The sequence below is a fragment of the Talpa occidentalis genome, unplaced genomic scaffold, assembly GCF_014898055.3.
Source record: "Talpa occidentalis isolate TD23 unplaced genomic scaffold, MPIMG_talOcc4v2.1 talOcc4.12, whole genome shotgun sequence".
Taxonomy (NCBI): domain Eukaryota; kingdom Metazoa; phylum Chordata; class Mammalia; order Eulipotyphla; family Talpidae; genus Talpa; species Talpa occidentalis.
The window spans coordinates 14,342,350-14,363,598 of record NW_023601212.1 but is presented as its reverse complement, the minus strand read 5'-3'; the positions used below and the strand labels follow the sequence as shown (position 1 = coordinate 14,363,598).

At 38.5% G+C, this 21,249-nt stretch overlaps 1 protein-coding gene across 2 annotated transcripts in view; it reads left to right on the top strand.

Moving 5' to 3' along the window:
• Positions 1 to 11,879, top strand: part of ZW10 (zw10 kinetochore protein) — a 36,141-nt gene extending 24,262 nt beyond the window's left edge. For both annotated transcript variants that reach the window (XM_037505294.2, XM_054693107.1), the window contains exons 12-16: positions 1,413 to 1,582; positions 2,363 to 2,493; positions 3,332 to 3,463; positions 4,157 to 4,359; positions 6,275 to 11,879. In XM_037505294.2, coding sequence (XP_037361191.1) covers positions 1,413 to 1,582; positions 2,363 to 2,493; positions 3,332 to 3,463; positions 4,157 to 4,359; positions 6,275 to 6,395 — 757 coding nt within the window. In that variant the 3' untranslated portion in view covers positions 6,396 to 11,879. The remainder of the gene's footprint in view (positions 1 to 1,412; positions 1,583 to 2,362; positions 2,494 to 3,331; positions 3,464 to 4,156; positions 4,360 to 6,274) is intronic.
• The last annotated feature ends 9,370 nt before the right edge of the window (positions 11,880 to 21,249 follow it).

Here is a 21,249-nt window from a genome sequence, read left to right as displayed (position 1 = left end):
CTGTTAAAAATCAGATTGCTGGATTTTGTGTGCTGGATTTTTCTGATTCAGTAGGTCTGGGATAAGGCCTAGATTTTAAACAAATTTTCAGATGGTGCTAATGTTGCTTGTTAGGGGACTACACTTTGAGAACTACTGTCCTAGAATATGGTTCTCAGCACTTTGAAATCAGTTAACAAATGTTTAGGAATATGTACATATATTTATCTAAGTCCTGCCCCTATAGATTTTGAATTTGATGTCTGATGTAAGAGCTAGGCATTTGTGGGTTTTTTTTTTTTTTTTGGTTTTTTTTTTTTTTTAAGTCTCATAAATGCTTCTGATGTGCAGAAAAGAATGAGGATAACTATCTTGGATTATTAAATTCCATCCCTGTATATTCTAGCCTGAAGTATTAATTGAATGACAGCTATGGATTTATAGCAGAAATAAAAGAAAAATTTTCATCCCAATTCCCATTGTGTCCAAGCTGGGTAGAATGACTAATAAGTGTGGAAGAATTAGAGAAGTGATTTTTCAATCCTGGATGAAAATTAAAATCACCTGGAAATATTTTAAAACATAAATGTCCTGGGCCTCCCCGGTGGTGCAGCGTTTGAGCGCTGGGTTGCGAAGCTCCCCGCGGCCTCTGCGGCGCCGGTTCGATCCCCGGCTGCTCCCCGGCCACCAGAGGAGGGTCCCACATGGCGCGCAGACCTCTCCTGCTGCCCGCTGCTCCCCTCAGCAGTGTACTTCGGTCCTTCTGCCTGCTCTGCTCCCCGCTCTGGCTCTGGTGAATTCTCTCACCCTCCCGCGCTTCTGACTGTACCCAGTGCATGTATAAACAAACAAACAAATAAATAAACAAACAAATAAATAAAAATACATGCCTCTTTTAAAAAAAAATAAAAAAATAAAACATAAATGTCCTGACTTTACTCAGAGATTGTGATTTAATTTGTTATGGGTTAAATGTAAATATTTGTATGTCATAAAATCTCCCAAGTGACTAATCTATAGCTAGCTTTGAAAATTAGTGAATTAGAAATTAGGTTAAGGGCTTTGTTATATAAATGAAATAGAAATTTGGAGAAAAGGGAAATAAATCTGTTTCTATAGACTTTATCAGTGCTAAATTTGAAGGAATTATGTAGAGCTCTGCTAGGTTTCTAGTACAAAGAGTTGAGACAGGCAAACATCTTGATTCCCTTACTCTGTGGTTAATCACTGTGATAGCTTCTAAGGATCAGGTCATGTTCAAGCAAAGCAACCTTCTTGACTGGGAGTCAGGGTAGTAAGGGTGCTTCTTGTTATGTATAGCATTTATACAGTAGACAGTTATTGAAGCCAACAAATACATTTAAAGAGTAGTAACTTTTTATTAACTCTGAATTTAATAACAGGTGATTTCTTTCTGTTTCTACTCCATGTAGGGAGAACCTTCAAAAATTGCCCCAGTTGGCTGCCATTCACCACAACAACTGCATGTATATTGCTCATCACTTGCTGACCCTGGGACATCAGTTCAGATTACGACTTGCCCCCATTCTTTGTGATGGCACAACTACTTTTGTGGATCTTGTTCCTAGCTTCAGGAGACTTGGTAACTAATAAACTAATACCTTAAATTTAGGAAAGCATATTGATTATGCAGCTTCTCAACCTCTTGTATCTTTGTAATTTATTAATGAGGTTGTTAGAAATTAGATGGTAGTTCAGGCAAGTTGGAGGGAATTTAATTTGCAAATATGCCCAGTTACTTACTTGAGTACAATCTTTGTGGAAGCATTACTTTTGATATTGTACAGAAGAGTTCTAAAATGGGTGGCTGGTATGCAGTGAATTTACCAAATTAACTATGTCAGTAGAATCACCCATAATAAAATTCGTATTGTGACAGATATGTTAGCAGTGCTGCTTCCTTTGCAAAACCTCAAGACAACTTTCCCCTCTTCTACCTCCCTTCACTTTACTTGGAATTATTAAAAGTCAAAAGAAGTGAAATATGAGCTAAATCATTATGTTTACTATAATGATAGCCTAAGAAAAGCAGAGAATATTATTTACTTAGCTTTTCAATTCCTGACTTTTTCTTTAAGTGATAGATATTCTAAAAAAATAATCTTGTGTATATAAGTAATTTTTCTTATCTGACTGGACAAATTTTTGAAAAAGACTTACTCTCTCAGGTGAATTTGGGACTGACTAATGTGTTGGAAGGGATTGTTTCCAGTAACCTTAGGGCAGCTTTATGATATTATCTAACAGTTGCTTTCAAATAGAACAGGTGTATGGTTCATGCTTGTTTTTCTTCTTCCACCCTGGTTTGACAGTGTGTAACTGAACAGCTTTTAAAATTCTTTATTCTGTTTTCCCACCGTAGGGACAGAGTGTTTTTTGGCTCAAATGCGAGCACAGAAAGGAGAACTACTGGAAAGATTATCAAGTGCTAGAAATTTTTCAAACATGGACGATGAAGAGAATTATTCTGCAGCAAGTAAAGCAGTCCGGCAGGTCGGGGGCTGTTATCAGCTTTGGAATTTGTACTTTATCTTTAGATACCCTTCTCCCTGGCTTTTTAAGTTGCAAAATATATGTATCAGGTAGATCAGTTGATTCCCCAAACCCTGCATTGGAAAACCTGGATAGCTTTTACAGTTATGTTTGTTATCTTTCCCATCTCCTGGTCCACCCAGCCAACAGGAAGCTATTTTTTCATCAGCCAAATAGTGTGACTATTAAATCTGTCATAGCTTGTGTTTTTTCTTTTTTTAAAGATTTATTTATTTATGCATACAAGAGCTGGGGTACAGGCCAGAGATGCGGGGTGGGGGTGAGAGGATTCACCAGAGACAGAGCGGGGAACAGAACAGGCAGACAGACCAAAAGCACTGCTGAGGGGAGCAGCGGGCACGACAGGAGAGGTCTGCCTCGCCATGTGGGTTTCTCCCTGGCCGGCCAGGAATCGAACTCGTGCTGCAGAGTATGTGGATTGCTTCATAGTGTGGTGCTTGACCCCTTGCGCCACCAGGGAGGCCCCATAGCTTGTGTTTGACACATGAATATGGATTTGGAAAATTCAAGTTTCATTGTAATGCCCCTCTTCTCTAAGTGATTTGTCTTTTAAATGCAGTTTTCTCTCCGGATAAGTCTTATCCTTAGGACAAGTCTGCTTTACACTTAGCTAAGCGTATCACTAAGTTTAAATACTCAAGAAGCATACATTCTTGATTACTTCACTTCAACTTATATAACACATCTTCTTCTATCCATACACTTGATAAGTGTAGATTTGGAAAATGTGAGTTACAACAATCTCTGTTCCAGATACATAGCTGTATTTTTTTGACAGGTACTACACCAACTAAAGAGACTTGGAATTGTGTGGCAGGATGTCCTGCCAGTGAATATATATTGCAAGACTATGGGAACTTTACTCAATACAGCAATTTCTGAGATCATTGGAAGGATCACTGCCCTAGAGGTAAGGACCACTAAATGCCTCACTAGACTTGAGATGCATTTCTTGTCACTTCACAAAGAAAATGATGTTGAATTTTCATTTGTAGTCAACACAGATGACAGAAGAAATTATTCATGTTCCATTTTTAACTCATATTGTTAATTTTTCAGTGTTCTTAATTCTGTTTTGCTGGAGACTTGCTAATCTCTTTTAATTTATATAAGAAAGTAGGACTATACTGCCTCTCCATTGGCATTTCTGTGAATTATGAATGATGATGTTGGCCCCAAGATATAAAGTGGAATGCACCTTTGTGCAGGTGCCACTTTTCAATTATGATTGGTATGATATGCAATCATACTGCCCTGGATGTTGCCTGGATGTGCCAGCTGATGCTTCTAGAACATAGGTTGACAAAACCCTTAATTGTTATTCCCTGCTTTGCAGCAAGCTGTGCTATGTTCCACTGAAAAAGGGGCGCTTTCTTGCAAGCAAGCTGAATTACTGATAGTGTGTTGAAATATAGTTTGTGTTGTTCTAACTTTAAGAGTATTGTCAGAGAACTGATTGATCTAATGTTGAGTGCGGTGTGGTGAATTGGTTGGAAAACCAATTTTCTTATGGTAGCTGACCTTCCACACAGCGAGTACGTAAGAACTGCCCTTTTCCTACAACTAAGCAGGCCCAATTCTTCTGTTCTTTGTGCCAAACCAGGACATCTCCACTGAAGATGGTGATAGATTATATTCCTTATGTAAAACAGTGATGGATGAAGGACCCCAAGTATTTGCACCTTTGTCTGAAGAAAGCAAGAACAAAAAATATCAAGAAGAAGTTCCAGTCTACGTGCCAAAATGGATGTCATTCAAAGAGCTGATTATGATGCTACAAGCCAGCCTGCAAGAAATTGGGGATCGGTGGGTATAGTCCTTGTATAGAGGCAAATGGCTCTCCATGGCTACAAAAAAAAGTGCTACTGGTAGCAGTGCTTTTCTGTTTTTTAATGTTACTCAGAAAAGAGTTTCATATTGGGCATTGCAAGTTGGGGATCTATGTGTGATCTGTAATAGTGTGGATCTCATTACCATTTTCTCATATTTAATAACATAAAGACTTCCCGTTTCATATTATTTTGATCTTGAACATGTTTTGACATGCTGCACAAATGATCATGCGTTTGTAAGAAAGGTAGTCTTCTGACACCTGACTGGAAATTGTTACCCATGTAAACCTTTAGTGGATACATTTTCAGATTGGCTTTGATATCTGTATGATATGCCCAACATCAAATCATTGTTTGATTGACCAGGAGTTTTTCTGCAGAGTACAGTAGTTTTAATGATTAAGCACCATATTCACAGACAGGTTACTAGTCTATCAGTGTTAGCTTGGCTTATTACAGATGCCCTATTGGGCCGTTTGTCCTAAATGTTTCTGCATTGTCCTCAGCAAATATTGCCCATTCTAAAACAATGTAAATGAGATTCTACTTGGAAAAAAAAATTGTTGAAATACCTCTAACTACATTTATTATAAATTTTGATTTATTTACAACATGTTTTTATTTAATGGGTAAGAAAGATATCTTTCGGTAATAGACTCCAGAGGGCAGCAGATAATTTTTCTTTCAGCTGTTCAAGGGCCTTCTTACAGCTTGAAAGTGATCATTCTTTTTTACAAGAAAGATTATGGTATATCTCAACATTTATTTCTGTCTTAGAAGATTATTTTTCACAGAGATTTCAGTAAACATAAGGATAATATCTAATTGAGAAAAATTTTGACTGAAGAGACTGTCTCCAGTCCTGTATCTCCTAAAACATTTTAAAATTACAAGATATACATATGTCAAAGAGTACAGTATACATAACATTTGAGATTCAAGAAAAAAAAAAGTGTTCATGTATCTATTACCGAGCTTAAGAAAAATACTACCAGTACCTTTGAAGACCGCTGAGTATCCCTTTCCAAATGTTCCCCTCCAGAGATAACCCCTTTTGAATTTTGTCATATTTATTTCCCTGCCCTTTTTTTATAGTTCTACCGCATTTGCACATATCCCTAAACAATACAAAATTTAGACTCACCTCTTTTGAACCTTTTTTAAATGAAATGTTCTATAACTTGCTGGTTTTGTTCAATATTTGTGAAATTCATTCACGATGACGTGTGCAGCTATATTTAATTTTCATAGCTGTATCATATTTCATTATACAAATATTTTGTAGTTTATCCTGTTGCATCACATTTTCACTTGTATTTGGTGCTGTTGGTATTATCAGAGTTTAATCTACTTGGTGTGAAATACTGGCTTATTGTCATTTTAATTTGTATTTACCTAAATTCTAATGACACTACACATCTTTTTCTTCATGGTTTCTTTTATTATAAATGCCCTTTCATGCGTTTTACCTTTTCCTCTGTTGGGTTGTTTGTGATCTCATTGATTCATGGGAGTTCTTTATGTATTTTCTATTTTAAGTCAGTTAAAATTTGTTGCTTGTGGTTCATTTTTGAAAGTATTTACAGAGCCCAAGTATTTTGACCATATGAGAATGTGGTCAAACAGGGCTTAGTGAGTATAGAATAAGGGATAACAGTTTCATCTTCTTACTTGACCTCTTCATCTAGCTATGATGTTACTAAAATACAGCCAAGAGCACAAGAGATCAAGGATATTGAATGGGAGATTATAAAGTAGGGGGAAGATGCTAGGATTTATTTTAATTCCTTTTAAAACAGTAAGCATTTGGGGTCAAATAAGCAATTTTTAATTTTTCCTCATATTTCAGAGATGTAATAGGAAATAGAATTTTATTTTTTGTTTTACAGGTGGGCAGATGGAAAAGGGCCCTTGGCAGCTGCATTCTCATCCAGTGAAGTAAAAGCTTTAATTCGTGCCTTGTTCCAGAACACAGAAAGAAGAGCGGCTGCCCTTGCTAAGATTAAATAGCTCCATCTTCCTGAGAAAGCTATGTCTTAACTATTTGGATTTCTCTCTTCGCATACTTATTCCTTTAAAGACTTCACCAAAACCAGTGGCTTAATACCCACTGGTTTTGGCCTATTACCTATTGGTTTTGGTGAACCAATTCATCATGGAAGTTTGATTTCACCTAAGAACACCTTACGTCCTGGGCTGGATGAAGCTTTGTTGAAGAACTGGATGTTGAGATGTCAAGTGAAGTACCTCAATTTGTTGACTTTCTAGCACCCTTTCTTGATAAGAAACTATAAAGCAACGTTATTTCATGTTGCTTCCAGGGCCCTCTGGGAACTGTATTTATCATAAATGTAGGCCCTGACTTCAGATCAAGGAATCTAGGAGATTCCAAGAGTCGGGGAAAAGAATTTATAAGCAAATGGGAGATATATTTTGGGGAATTGGATGTGGGTAGTAGCTCAACCACATTTGGCCTTGTCGGACACAAAGAGACTTCCTTTAATATTTCTTTCCAATAAATAATGCTTTCCAGAGTTAAAGGTGAGTGTTTTTAATGACACAGGAGCTTTGACAAAGAGACCAGGTTTTAGCTTCTATGTTATTTTTTTATTGACGTGGATTAACCTTCTAGAGGACTCATTGACTGGTTGTCTTTTTTCACATCACTACTTAATTTCTCAGAATTTGTAGGACTTCTAAAACTTTTTAAAGGATAGAGCTTGCGGGTTTTTGCTGTTTCAACTAGAATCTGTTTTCTTGCTTAGATATTTTTTGCCTTCTCAGGTTCCCATTTCTGTACCTTAATAAATGACAAAGGATTTAAATTACTATTGTATCTTTAGCATGTGTGTGCCATGAGAAGCTAACTCTGAGCTCTATAGCCTAATCCTTTATTTGGTGGACGTAGGTAATCCTTCAGCAACATTTTGTGTGTTTCATTCTTTGCAGGCTTTGGAAGTATGTATTAAGGTTCTCCTCTACCTCTGCAGGACTCTGGGTCGTATCTCTTCATACTGGATTATGTATGGCTTCCTCTGAAAAGAGGCTAAGTGTTTTGCCCTTTATGTACTTTTGAGGCAAGTAATCTGTAAAGGAATTTTTCAGTGCAGTGGGCTTGCTTTAGTCTCCTGGCATCCGTAGTGCAAACTTTTTCCTCTTGCCTTCAAGTGTTCTTCCTTACTCTCTCATTCTTAGTCAATCTGGTTAGTTTTTCTTTTTCCATTTAGGGGTCTTAGAAGAACTAATAAGAAAGAAGAAGACTGGTTTTCTTTTTATGATTCAGCTGTGGTTAATGACAAGCTATTTGTCTGTAATCAGTACATCCTACCATGAAAAGTCACAGAAAAAAGAATCATCTAACTCAACTTTAGTATTGTGAGAACAAAGAAGTTGTCTTTCTTCAAAGAGAAGGAATGGGCCATTTCATAGATGAAAGAAATACTGTTTTTGAAAATTCACACAATTTCAGGTAGCATTCTTTTCTCAGCAATTGAGAGGCTGGGGAACTAAGGACAGAACTGAAATAAATGCATCATAGGACTATTACATAGAACAGCCAATTTCTTTTGTTCAAGAAGCTATTCCTGTTACTTGACAGGTACAGCAATTTGGAGGTGGGATCCCTTATAACTGAATAGCATGCTCCTCCTTCCTACCCTCAGTAGCACAGGAAACTGCATTACAGTTCTGAGGCAGTTTAGATTCTGTCTCTTGGGACTATTTTCTCTAATGAATAGTTTGAATACCTTGGCACACGGAGCAGCAGACTCCATCCTCTTTCCTGGCCAAAGCCACAGATGTAAATGATTAAGTGGACATTCATTCGAGTTAGGAGTGAGCCATCTGATTGAGCACAGAGGCATTTGGTCTGGCAGCTTTTACAGGGACCTTTAAAACCTGAATAAGAATGGGAATAGAACCTTCTTCCTTTAGAAAGAACATGTAGATTATGGGAAAAGGAATTTAAGAGGATTAAGTGTAGTGACTCTCTGGGCCAACTCAAAGAGACCTCTTCCCAAATAACAGCTAGAACTGTACAAGTGACTTTTAGAAATAAAATGCAATAATGAAGCCTCAAGATTTCAGCAAATAGGAGATTTTTGTTAAAAAGGCAAATTGGCAAACCTAAATCTATAAGCTGACTTGACAGTGTTGGTGACCTGCTCCATGGTCAGCTTTGCACTTGGATTTCTCTCTGAAATGGAGAGCCTCCAGATGGCACTCTTTGCTCAGGTCTGCGTGCATCACAAGGTACCTGGATCTGGTGTGTGGAAATGGAAGACAGGCAGCTTATCTGTTTTATACTGGGCTTATCTTCTGGTGTTGGTCAGCCAGATTCTGAATAGTATCTATACTAATAGCTGCAACATGTTGCTGAACAATCATTTGTGAGTTGGTCACTGGCATTTATAAGTAATACTGTTTTTTTTTCTTAAAAGATTTATTTATTTATGCGTACAAGAGCTGGGGCACAGACCAGAGGTGTGGGGGGCAAGAGGACCCGCGAGAGACAGAGTGGGGAACAGAACAGGAAGATGAACTGAAATACACTGCTGAGAGGAGCAGTGGGTGAGACAGGAGAGGTCTGCTGTGCCATAGGGTCACTTCCCTGGCATGGGATCGAACTCGTGTTGCAGTGGCTGTGGACAGTTTCATAGGTGGCATCCCAACCCCTGCGCCACCAGGAAGGCCCAAGTAACACTGTTTTTGCTATCACTTAAGGCAATGATTCTCAGCCTTTTGTAGGGTTTCATTTTGTTGCTTATCTGATTTTGCCTATGTTCTGAAAATTTTGAGTGGTGTGCACACACACATCCCCCTAGGATATTTACGTGATAAAGAAACTGGCCCAAAGACATAATTTTTCCAAGTTCCATAGCTAGTTTGTGCCATATATAAATGGAGGTACATATCGGTGTAACTTTTCAGCAAAGGGAGATAACTGTAAATGCATGCAGGTAGGGATAAGGTTACTGGAAGTGGTCTCCCATGCAAAAAGTCTTGGTGTGAAATAGTTCTTTAAAACTGGGTTTTGATGTCCACATTCTTCCTAATCAGACAGCTGAGTTGGAACATTTGTTTTGTGATAACTTCCTCCCCCAAACTTGCATTTTTCTAAAGTATAAAGTTTCCTGAAAACTATAAAGCCCCAGTTTGGGGTGTTTCCAATTATCATGCATTAGACAGTAATTACTCACTTTGTCATGAGTTTGGTTAAGAATTTTATGATGTTACATGATATACTGAAAAGATAGCCTTAGATGTCTCAAAATCAAGTTATGAAATCTCTGCCTAGAGGTTGGGGAGGAGGGCAATAATTTCTGATGAGCTATGTTTCAGTTCTTTACTCCTCCTCAGAAATCAGATGCCCTAGATTTCTTGTTTAGTGCAAGAGAGTGGAGTGGGAGTATGATGGGTCTTAACTACTCTAACTATTGAAGAAGACACTTCTACCAAAGCCAAAAACACCTCTCCCTTGCTTGTCACATCCTTGTAAACAGTTACAAAAACTTCTACATTCATTCTACTTACTATTGGGTGCTGGGAGAAGCAGCTCCCTCCCCACAAAAGAAATTTCTTGGCCGCGAGTGATTTGAATTCTATTCACAAAGACAGGTAATAAACACAAATAAAGTAAATTAGATTGTATGTTTGAAGGAATAAGTGCTATGAAAAAAAATAAACTTTCGGTGATAAATACTAACTCCACTAGAGTTATAAAGGAAGGGAAAGAGGAGCGAGCTACCATTCTAAATAGGATGGTCGGACTACACCTCTTTTAGAAGATGAGTGATCTATGTGGATGTCTGGGTGCAGAGAACTGAAGAGAGACCAGCCCTTGCAAAGCCCTGCGGTGGGAGGAATATGCCTGGTGAACTCAAGGAATAGCAGAGTGTAGGAGTAGGAGAGGGTAGGAGGGAAGGAGGCTAGAGAAATAGTGGAAAAAGGGGGGCATAATTGTGTAGGCCATTATAAAATTTTGGTTTCTTTTTACTGAGTCAAGTGGAAAATCATTAATAGCTTAAAAAGCAAAAAATGGAAAAATATAAAAATATGATGAACTCCTAGGCACCTACCAGCCATCTTCAATAATTACGATCAGAGTCTTCTGTCATCCATATACCCCGTCCTGTTTTCCTCCTTCTTGTTCCCATAAACATACTAGATTATTGAGGCAAATGCCAGACAGCCTGAAATTTCGAACCCAGGACTCATTCTTATGAAAAGTCTGAATTTTGATTTCTTTTGAAGCCTTTTCTATTTGCGTTCTGTTTTTAAGCTTTTGTCATTCCCCTCTCTGACTGTAAGAGTTGTCCTCTAGCTGCCTGCCTCCCTCCCTTTCCCCCCAATCAATTCTCCACTCAGGCTCACCCTATATCCACTCCACTTTCATTCCCTGAACACTGGGTATTAAATAACAAACACCTCATAGGTAACTGACATGTCACTCTGGCCTGTACTTCCTCCTTGGATCTCTTTTGCCTCTGCCCAGCCACTTGCTTCAACTAACCCAATCCTTGGATGTTTCTGAGTGTTCAAAAGGTACCCAGAAAAGACTTCTTGCTAATTGTTTCATCAGGAAGACTATCCCTGCCACTCTAGCCCCAGATTCTCCTGGGTTCCTTTTATGGGGAATTCTAGGAGTGTGGCGACCCAGCACCAGCTGTTAGGTCCTAGGGCTGGGTGTTGGCTGGAGTCTGGAACTGGTTTAAGGCAGGGCAGCTTCCTCCTCTAAGGTTGTTTTGGGTCAAGTGGCATTGGAGGTAAAGCAGCTCCAGGCTGGTTTCTGTCTCCCATTCTTATTTTCTGACTTCAGAATTGCTGCTTTATTTATTTATTATTTTAAAGATTGATTTATTTTTATACAAGAACCACGGTACAAGCCAGATGCGCGGGAGGGTGAGAGGATTCACCAGAGACAGAGCAGGGAGCAGAACGAGCAGACTGACTGAAATACACTGCTGAGGGGAGCAGTGGGCATGACAGGAGAGGTCTGTGTGCCATGTGGGATTCTCGCCTGCAGGCCAGGATCGAACCCGCACTGCAGAGGCTGTGAACAGGCTGTGCCTCAACCCACTGAGCCAGCGGGGAGGCCCAGAATTGCTGCTTTAAAAGAACATGAATTGTTTTCACTTTCATGAAGTGTTCCATTTCTGCTTGATTACCATGCTATATGATAACTGTGCATACTATTAAATATATCAGGCTAACCTGGTTATAAATTTCACTTAATTTCAGTACTAAGCTCTGTTTCTAAATGTGTAGTTTAGTTTGCCATATCTATCTACATTTGTATTACTTAAATCTAAAAAATTAGAACTTCTTGCTCACTAATATCTGTTTAAAGATATAAAATTAATAACAACCATCTAAAATATCAGGTCTGTTCTCTCCCTTTTAAAAATTGGGATACTTCTGTGCTCGCTTCGGCAGCACATATACTAAAAAAATTGGGATACTTCTTCATTTTAAGGACTATATAACATGGTTTTGTAACTACATCTGCATTTTCTTTATGTTAAAGTCTCATAGACTTAAATAATTTTTTCATTTTTAAGTCCTTTGGGATAGAATGCATTTATATTCAGAATTCTGAACTCATTTAAAACCCAGAGTTTCTTTTTCTGTCTTTTCAGATATCAAGGTTTCACATTCCACTCAAGTATGTTTATTCTATCCTTTCCAGGGTGAAGTTGATTCCCCTTGAATGAAAATGTAGAAAGAAAGTGTTGAATTTGCTCATCCTTCTGTCATTGTTTTAAGAATCACATGATCAACTCCAAGTATAGCCTGACTTTCTTGCTCCTTTGCTTTTACTGACCATACTACCTCCTTGCCCTCTCAAATTCCTTGAAATAACTTTTTTCCTTAAATTTCATCATGTTCTGAACTTTGATCTTCTTGACTCTATTATTCTATATCCAGGCCAATCTTATATTTTTGCTCAGGGAGAGCCTAGGGCTTTTTGTTGTGTTTTGCTTTTTGTTGTTTTGTAGAAGTCATTGCTGGTTTCCACGTGCTCCTATTGTTTATATACACATTGTATTTTGTTAACTTGGTCAGATTTTCAGTTTTGGAAAACTCCCCCTCCACTTTCATTCATAGTATGATGTTTTTCTTTTAAAATCTATGGCCATGAGATTATGTCTGACATTTTTCTGTGCTCTTTGAGATTGCTTTCCTCAATACAGGGCCTATGGCTAGGCCAACTCGTTTCTTCTTTGCCTGTTAATGAAAATTGCAGTTCTCTAATTGGTGTATTGGGTAAAAAGTTCCCCTCTTAAGTCTGCATTTACTTAACTCTGACCTTGGGCACAGAGGCTCAGAATCTTCATTTATACACAAGATATAATCTTCATTTATACACAAGTTGTTTCACAGGCCAGAATCTTCATTTATACACAAGATAATAGGATGACTAACTGCATGGGGTTGCAGAAAAGTGAGTGGGGTCAGAGAGGTAATACACATAAGACATGCAGCACAGACCTGACCAGAGTAGTGATCATAGACATGGTAAGTCTAATATTTAGCACTTTGAGCACAAAGCATATAATTTAGAGTTTTATTTTATAGGCAGTTCTCCACCTAAATTAGAATTCCTTTGATGGCAGGAAAGGTATCTCATGCTTTTCTCAATGTGAGACTGGGCATATTAAGCTTAACAAATAGCTATGGATTTATTTGAGGCCAGCTCCACACAATGTTTGGTACATGGTCCAAATAAAGAGAAAAGGGGGATCTTTGTGACATGAGGAGTTTTGTCTTCAGTAACCCATGAGACCCCTGGCATGGGAAGGATTTGCTTTTGAGTCATAGGAGAGATTTTCTCCTTGACTGTGTGTGGATATTTGTATATTTGTATATATGTATATGTATCATTATCTGTTTAGAATTTATTCCACCTATTCTTGTTATCAAGATCTTTCAGCAGTCACTGAAGCTCTGACATTGTCCCTGAAACACTACCAAATTCTGGGAGGCTTCTGAACATGTAAAGATCAAACCATCCCTGTGCCTGGGAATTTAGCATAACTGATTTTTGTTAGAATTCTTTTGCAAGTCAGTCTCAGCTTTGATATGGAAACTTAAATAGAATAGGCATTACCCCACACTGCTACTTTTGCAACAATTCTGGACAAATAGGGCTGTTTTATATAATTTTACTATTGTTACAGCATGTGGTTTTCCATTTGGTTTTATTATAATTATTTTTGGGTAGAGATTGGGAGGGTTTAAGTAGCAAGCATTTTTTCATAACCATTTAAGGAAATAGGCAAATAATGGTACTTTTTCCCCCTCCTCAAAGTCTACATGGCTATCTAGAAGTGAGCCTGAGAGTGAGGTGGGAGAGGCAGGTCCTGGGGGCTGCTGAACAAACTCCTTTCCTGCATGAGTCTGGCAGGAGAATGAAGGAGGACTTTGCAGCATAAAACTGAAATCTCCAGAGAGTCAGAAAAAGTGAGTGTAGGATAAATTCAGTGGGGCAATAAAACTGAGAAGGGAAGCGTTCATCATACTCTTCACAGAATCCCAAGAGGGTATGCTAATAGCAGACTAATGTTTGCTTTGCAGTTTGTTTTACAAAAGTGACTCATGTTCCTTATCATCAGTGTTTGGTAAGTGGTCAGATTTACATTAGCCACTGTGCCTGGCTGCTGATGGGCTGGATCTTAGGGTTAAATGTGAAGATGTACTCTTATATATGTCTTTACATATAACTCTTAGAATACTTTTTTGAGGAAGATGCTGTCCCTGCTTTATAGATGAGGCATCAAGGCACAGAGAGGCTGTCTTACCCAAGTACACATAGTAGATAATACAGTTGGGATCTCAAACCAGGTTTGGAGGTCTGGAGCTGGTGTTCTTTTCATTATTTATATGAACACTCAACGGTTCTTTCTGCCTTTGTATGTCTCCATATGTATAGTTGGCCAGGGCTGCTATGACAAAGCACCAGAAACTGGATGGCTCACAATAGAAATGTCTCAAAGATCTGGAGGTTAGAAATTCAAAATCAAAATGTGGGCAGGACTGGTTTCTTCTGAGGGTTATGAGATAAACATCTGTTACAGACCTCTGTTCTTGACATATAGATGGCTAGCTTCGCCCTGTGTTTCTTTGTTATCATCTTCCCTTTGTGAGTCTCCAAATTTCCCCTTTATACAAGGACACTGGTCATATTGGATCAGGGCCCATCCTAGTGACCTCATTTTAATTTGATTACCTCTGTGAAGACCCTGTCTCCAAATAAGGTCACCTTCTGTGGTGCTGGAGCTAAGACTTTAGCATATGAATGGGGGTACCCATTTAACCCATAACATCAGACAGATGTCCTACAAATCCCACACTCTAGCAGCTGCACTTGAGATATGTTGTTTATAGTGACAAAGCTTTCCCTATTTCCCCTTATTGTTTTTGTCCACTTTATTTACTCCTCTGACTAACAGCCATGAATATAGTCACCTTCAAAGTAGGCCTGCTCACTGGAGTGAGCTTCAGGTCAATAAAGCATTCAGTGGACTCTAATTTAATTAGCCAAGTCACTGGGACAGCTGCTTTGTAACTATGGTTCACAGATAGACAGAGAACAAAGACAAGACTGGCAGAGCTTGTCCTTGATTCCAGGCATCCTTGATTCAGCCCCAGGCCCTGGGAACTTTATTTCTATTCTGGCAGGAAAAGAGCAATGCTGATGGGGCTTGTTGGGATTTTCTGCCTTGGATATTTCTTTTGAAATTAAATAAGTAAAAGCTCTCCAGTTTCCTTCCAAAATGAGTTTTCCTCATTTTGCCATATATCAAGTCAGCTGTTTCCTATAAAATGTTCCTGAAATCCCCTTTACTATAAAACCCTCAGGGACTGATACTAGATTTGATGGCTGTTTCACCCCACCCATCCAAGTTGACATGGTTCTTTGAACTTCTGCCTTTCCTGCTTAAATCTTAGCCCTAGACCTACCTCTTGTTTCAAGAGGTGCTGATCCCTCTAAGTCTCTCACTGGGCTTTTGGGTCTGTGGTTGCCGCCCTGGGGAGGGGAGAGAACTCTGGATTTGAAGTTGGGAGAACTAATTTTCTTCTTGCCCCTGTCACTCACCAATGTGAAATTGGGCAAACTGTTTAGCCCCTCTGCTCTTGGTGAGGTAACTAATCAGATGGAGATAGAGATCCCCTGCCTTGTGGAGATAGAGATAGAGATCGCCAGGATGGTCTTGACAGAATAAACTTCAAAGCAGCTGTCCCCACACAATTTGATGTAAAAACAAAACTGATTTTATGTCGTACTAACCTTGTGATATTACTAAGGTCGTTCTGTTGTTTCTGTGTTGTGCTCATGCATGTCTGAATTGGACTGAATTCCAAGAGAGAGAGAACTTTATACAGTGCCCCACCCTGCACTGTATGCAATCGGGTATTAATAGGCTTTGGATGCTAGATGAAAGTTGGTCTTGAAGAAGAAAGAAAAGACCAATGGATGGCAAAGTGGGTATCAAAGAAGGTTGCACATGGAGAGTCTGACCTCTGAATCACAAAGGTTTTACACTCATGTCAGTTATTAAACATTGATTTAAAGTGTTAAACAAATATTACTGACATACAGCAGATGTTTAGGAAGTTGGTTTTCATCAACATCATGATTGATATTTTTTGCTACTCCTTTGTGTCTTAATTAAAACAGATGAAAAATGCCCTTTGTGTCCAACATTGATGCCTCTGACTCATCTTGTGGGGAATTCTCACAGTCCATATTTGGCTGAGTATTCTGTAAGTTTAAATCTTTAGATATGAATTTGAATGGATCCTAAACTAAAAGCTTTTAACAAAAGTTAAAAAAAAAAAGTATTTCAATGAACAATTTTGGAGGGGAAATTTTATTTATAGTATGCAAATTATAAACTTTATATTTTATTTCTGAGCTTGCAAAATAATCCAGAAACAATGGATTTTTTTTCTAAGCTTAGAAATAATTTCCTAGAATACAATTTGGGTCATTTTCTGCCTGAATATTTGAACAAGGAAAGCCTTTTTTCCCTTCCTCCTGGGAATGCATGCTCCTGTGTGGAGAGGCGAGAGCTGCTTTTCCCATCCCTCCCACTCAGTGGCTGCCACAGTGCAGTATAGGGACAGAAAGGCTACTTTTCTTTTTTTTTTTTTTTTTTGAAGACTAATATGCCAGTAATTGGGTAAGATGCTCAGAATAACAATTTTCTCCCTCTTCCCAATAAAGTCCCTAATTCTGGATTTAAAGGATTAGTTTTGGATGGGTTGGTAGTTGAGTTGTAACTTGAAGCCCCAGTAGTTTTCTGATTATAAAAACATGAGAGTAGGATATTCTAGATTGTTGTCAAGCAACTTACACAGAATATTTTCTTCTAAGAGTTTTACAGTTCTGAGTTAAAACTTAATCCATTTATAGTTGATTTTTGTTTATGGTGTAAGATAGGGGTTCAGGTTCATTCTTTTGCAAATAACTGTCCAATTTTACCAGCACCATTTATTGAAAAGACTGTTTTCCCCACAGTATATTCTTGCCTCCTTTGTCTTTAATTAATTTACCATTGGCTTATTTCTTGGCTATTGTGTTCCCTTGATCTGTGTTTGTTTTTATGCCAATGCCATACTGCTTTGATTACTATAGTTTTGTAATATAGTTTAACAGGGAGACTGCTGCCTCCAGCTTTGTTCTTTCTCAAGATTGGTTTGGCTATTCGGGATCTTTTATAGTTCTATATAAGCTTTAGGATTGCTTGTTCTATTTCTGTAAAAAATGCTGCTGTAATTCTGATAGAGATTACATTGAATCTGTAATTACTTTGGGTCGTGTGGACATTTTAACAATATTCCAGTCTATGAGCATAGAATAGCTTTCCATTTTTTTGTGTATTCTTTAATTTTGTTAATAAGTGTCATATAGCTTTCAGTATATAGGTCTTTCTCCTACTTGGTTAAATTTATTCCTAGGCATTTTATTCTTTTGATGCAATTATAAATGAGATTGTTTCCCTTCCTTAATTTTTCTGAGTTTGTTGTTAGTATATAGAAATGAAATTGATTTTTGAATATTGATTTTGTGTCTGGCAACTTTATTGAATTTATTAATTTCAACACTTTTTGGAGCCTTTATGGTTTTTGATATATAATATCATGGGACCTGCCAATATTGACTGTTTTGCTTTTACAGTTTGGAATTTTTTTTATTTTTACCAAGTAGCAGACTTCTAGTATTATATTGAACAAAAGGCTGGAGTGAGCATCCTTACCTTGTTGCTGATCTTAGAGCAAAAGCTTTCACCTTTTCACTGTTGAATATCATGTCAGCAGTCACATGTGCCCTTTATTATGTTGGCGTACATTTCATCTATGTCCAGTTTGTTGAGTGTTTTTATCATGAAAGGATGTTGAATTTTATCAAATGCTTTTTCTGCACCCATTGAAACTATCATAGGATTTTTATCTTTCATTTTGGTAATGAGATATATCACATAGTTTGATTTGCAGTTGTTAAACCATTCTTGCATCCCTGGACTAAGCCCCAATTGAACATAATGTATGATTCTTTTAATATATGTTGAACTCAGCTTGCTTGTATTTTGTGTCCTTAATGCTGAAGTGAGTCTCCTGTAGATGGCATATGATTGGGTCTTTTTTTAAAATCTAGTTATGCTGTGTCTTTTGATTGAGAATTTATTCTATTTACATGTTATTATAATTATATTAAAAGGGGATAACCAGATAAGATCCATTCTTTTATGTGATAAAGTTGTGTGACTCCCGTGAATGCAAGCCCTGTTGACCATCAGAGCCTATTGATCAAGGGGTGAATCTCTTGGTGGAAGCTACCAAAATAGGAAAGCTAGATGTATGTACAAGCTTCTTCTTGGGAGACAGCAGAGACTGGAGAAGTCCAGGGGGAGAATGCAGAGGTGGCACCTACCAGAGTTCCCAGTCAGCAGGGAGGAGAGCAGTTAAGCCCTCAATTTATGCTAAATTAAAAACCTGATCTGTGGGCATTAGCTTTTATAGTATATAAATAGGCCTCTTTTAGGGAAAGACAGAGAAGGCATTTCTGTCCACTCCCACTAAACTGAGTCCATTAAGAACTATTTCTTTGTTCTAATCTGCATATCTCATGGACACATGCCTCATTTACTTTCAGGTGCTTTTGGGGCCTGTACCTCAGGTGAAATATTTTAAAGTTGGGGTGCTAGATGTTGACTCCAAACCATGCTTTATTCACAGAGAAGCTGGAAATTGTGAGTTCCATCCCAATTTTGTGTTGCTGTGCTATGTGTGTATGTTATGGCAAAAGCATGTTTCAGACTTTTCTACCAGTTTCCATGTAGGTATTTTCTTACTTGTCCAGTTGTAGAAGTGGCTCTTTCATTTCTGAATTTCTTTCAGAGGAAGTTACTCCATATGCATCTATAGTTTTGATGTCTGTGGGAAGAAGTGAGTTCATATCACTACCTTGAATCAGAAACCATTTATTGGTTGCTTTTTTCTCTACTTCTGCCATATTTTTTTGTTTGTGTGCCTCACTTCTTGTTGAAAACTGGATTTTAGATGTAAATGTACATGAACTCTGAAAATTAGATTATTCCTGTTTCCTAGTATGTGTGGTTGTCGTGTTTGTTTAATGACTTCTCTGAAATAATTTTATAATGTCTATGTTCTTCATCATGTGTGACCTCTGAGGTCTTTGCTCCAATAGCTCAGTGGTCAGTTAATGATTGGACAGAGATTATCTTATATGTGTAGAGCAAAAAAGTCACCTATTGGACATTTGGGAGCATACATTTTTAACAGCCAGAAAAGTTTATGGCTCTGCCTTCGTCTTGACTTCCTGCTTATTCAGAGTGTCAAGGTTAACCACAGGTGAGACCTTAGACCTTCCTGAAGTCTTTTCTGAGCATCTATACTGCCCTGGGCATGTGCACAGTCCTATGCATGTGTGTGCTATCTAGAGTCCCAGGGATATTTCAGTCTTTCAAAGCTCTTTCAGAATAACTCACTCTCCAAATTTTTGTTTGAAGGTTTTCGATTAGCCTCTTGTTTGTCCCAACTCTTATCTATGGCCTCAGGCAGCCATGATGTCCAATAATGGTCTCTGATCACTTTCAACAGATGTCCTTAGGGAAAATAGCTGTTCATACTGGACAAACTCATAGTCAGGTCAGATAAAGACTGCCTTGAGAGTGAAAGCTTCCTTATATTTCAAATAATGACTGCTCTTGGGAAGTAGACTTTTGAAGGAGTTCCAGTCCTGTTGTACTAGTGACCGCCAGGCTGATGTTCATTGTGGTCATGTGGTTATGTGGTGCTGGAGGGAGAGTGGTGGAATTAGAGCAAGCTAATACACCACAAAGCTCACCATTCTGTCATTTTCCTGGACAGGCACTTCCCATATTGCTATATATTTTTGGTTAATTCCCAGAGTTCTAAAAAAGTTGATTCTGATACATTTTTTGCCTGTTTTCTCAATAGTTTTATGGAGGAGAGAATTTTTAGAAGTCGTTACTCTGCCATTTTCACTGACATCACCTGTAAGATATTTGAAATGTCCTTTCATATGTTTGCCTTCTTTCTCAAATGTCTACCACATTGTGAAGTTTTCTCTTTGTCTTCTGGGCAGAGGACTCTGTGATTTCATTTTTCAAAAATAACATGTCTGTTAGTGTCTCTTCTCCTAGTCTGTAAGTTCTTTGCCTATTGCTTATTAATTTCTCATTCTCAGGCTATTTCCTGACATACAGTAGGTTATTCAAGAGTTTTTCCTAGGAGGTCTCAGAGCCAGAGGGATCTCAACCCCAATCACCACTCTTTTTTCCTGCTCTGTGATTCACAACTCACTTCTGTCTCTTCACTATATTATGTATGGAGATATCTGTGTGATGAACATAAGCTCAAAGTCGACATACTGAGTGCATGAGGAAAATAGGGAGCAAAAAATAAAAGTAAAGCCTGAATGGGTGAGGTTCAGTTATAACAATAATAGTAGTAATGGTGATAGTGGTGGCAGGAGTAAATGTAGGTATTTACTGAATAGAGTCTGTGCTAGATACCACACTAAGAACTTTATATTCAGTATCTCATTTAATTCTAACATCAGTCCTCTAAGATAGGTACTAGTATCCTCACTTAACAGGTGAGGTTGAGTGAGGGACATTGCAGAACTGGGATTGGATGAAGACCTGACTCTGAAGTCCATGTTTTAAACAGTCCCAGCTGAAGGATCTTGGAGAGGCATTTGGGAGAGTGGGAGTCACACCAACCTTTCTCTTCCCTGGAGCCTGTTCTATCTCCTTGACAAAAGAGAGGTGGCTCACAGATGTGTAAAGCTTATTCTGGGCTCAATTGCCTTCCTTGGTGCTTTGAAACAAGGTAACACTGAGGACTGAAGCCTCCCTGAGGCAGATGGGAAAAAGAGGCCCACCCCATTTCCCTGGCATTGGGGTGACAGGTGCAGCCTTGAGGAGAAAACAAAGATCCTTTATCATCCTCCCCAATAATTCCAACATGGTGACAGCCCAGACTCAGGGAAAGCCAGACCACACAGATGAGATGTAACCCAGAGGGCTCAGAAACATTTCAACAAATGCTAATATCAGTCTCTCCAATACAGACCTGTCAGCAGGAAGTCGGAATTGTGCTAGCCTGCATGGGGCACACTTTTTGGCACAAGAGACCCAATTGCTGAGCAACAGTAGCTGCCCTGCCCTCCTCCCTGTAACCTTTTTCTGTGTTTCTAAACTTCCAGTTAGCAGGCGAGAGGGACTGAGACTGCCCAGCCCAGCCCAGCCTCAGCCCCCTTTCCTGCAACAAAGGTCTATTCATGATTTCTGAGCAGAGTTCATTGTCTTTC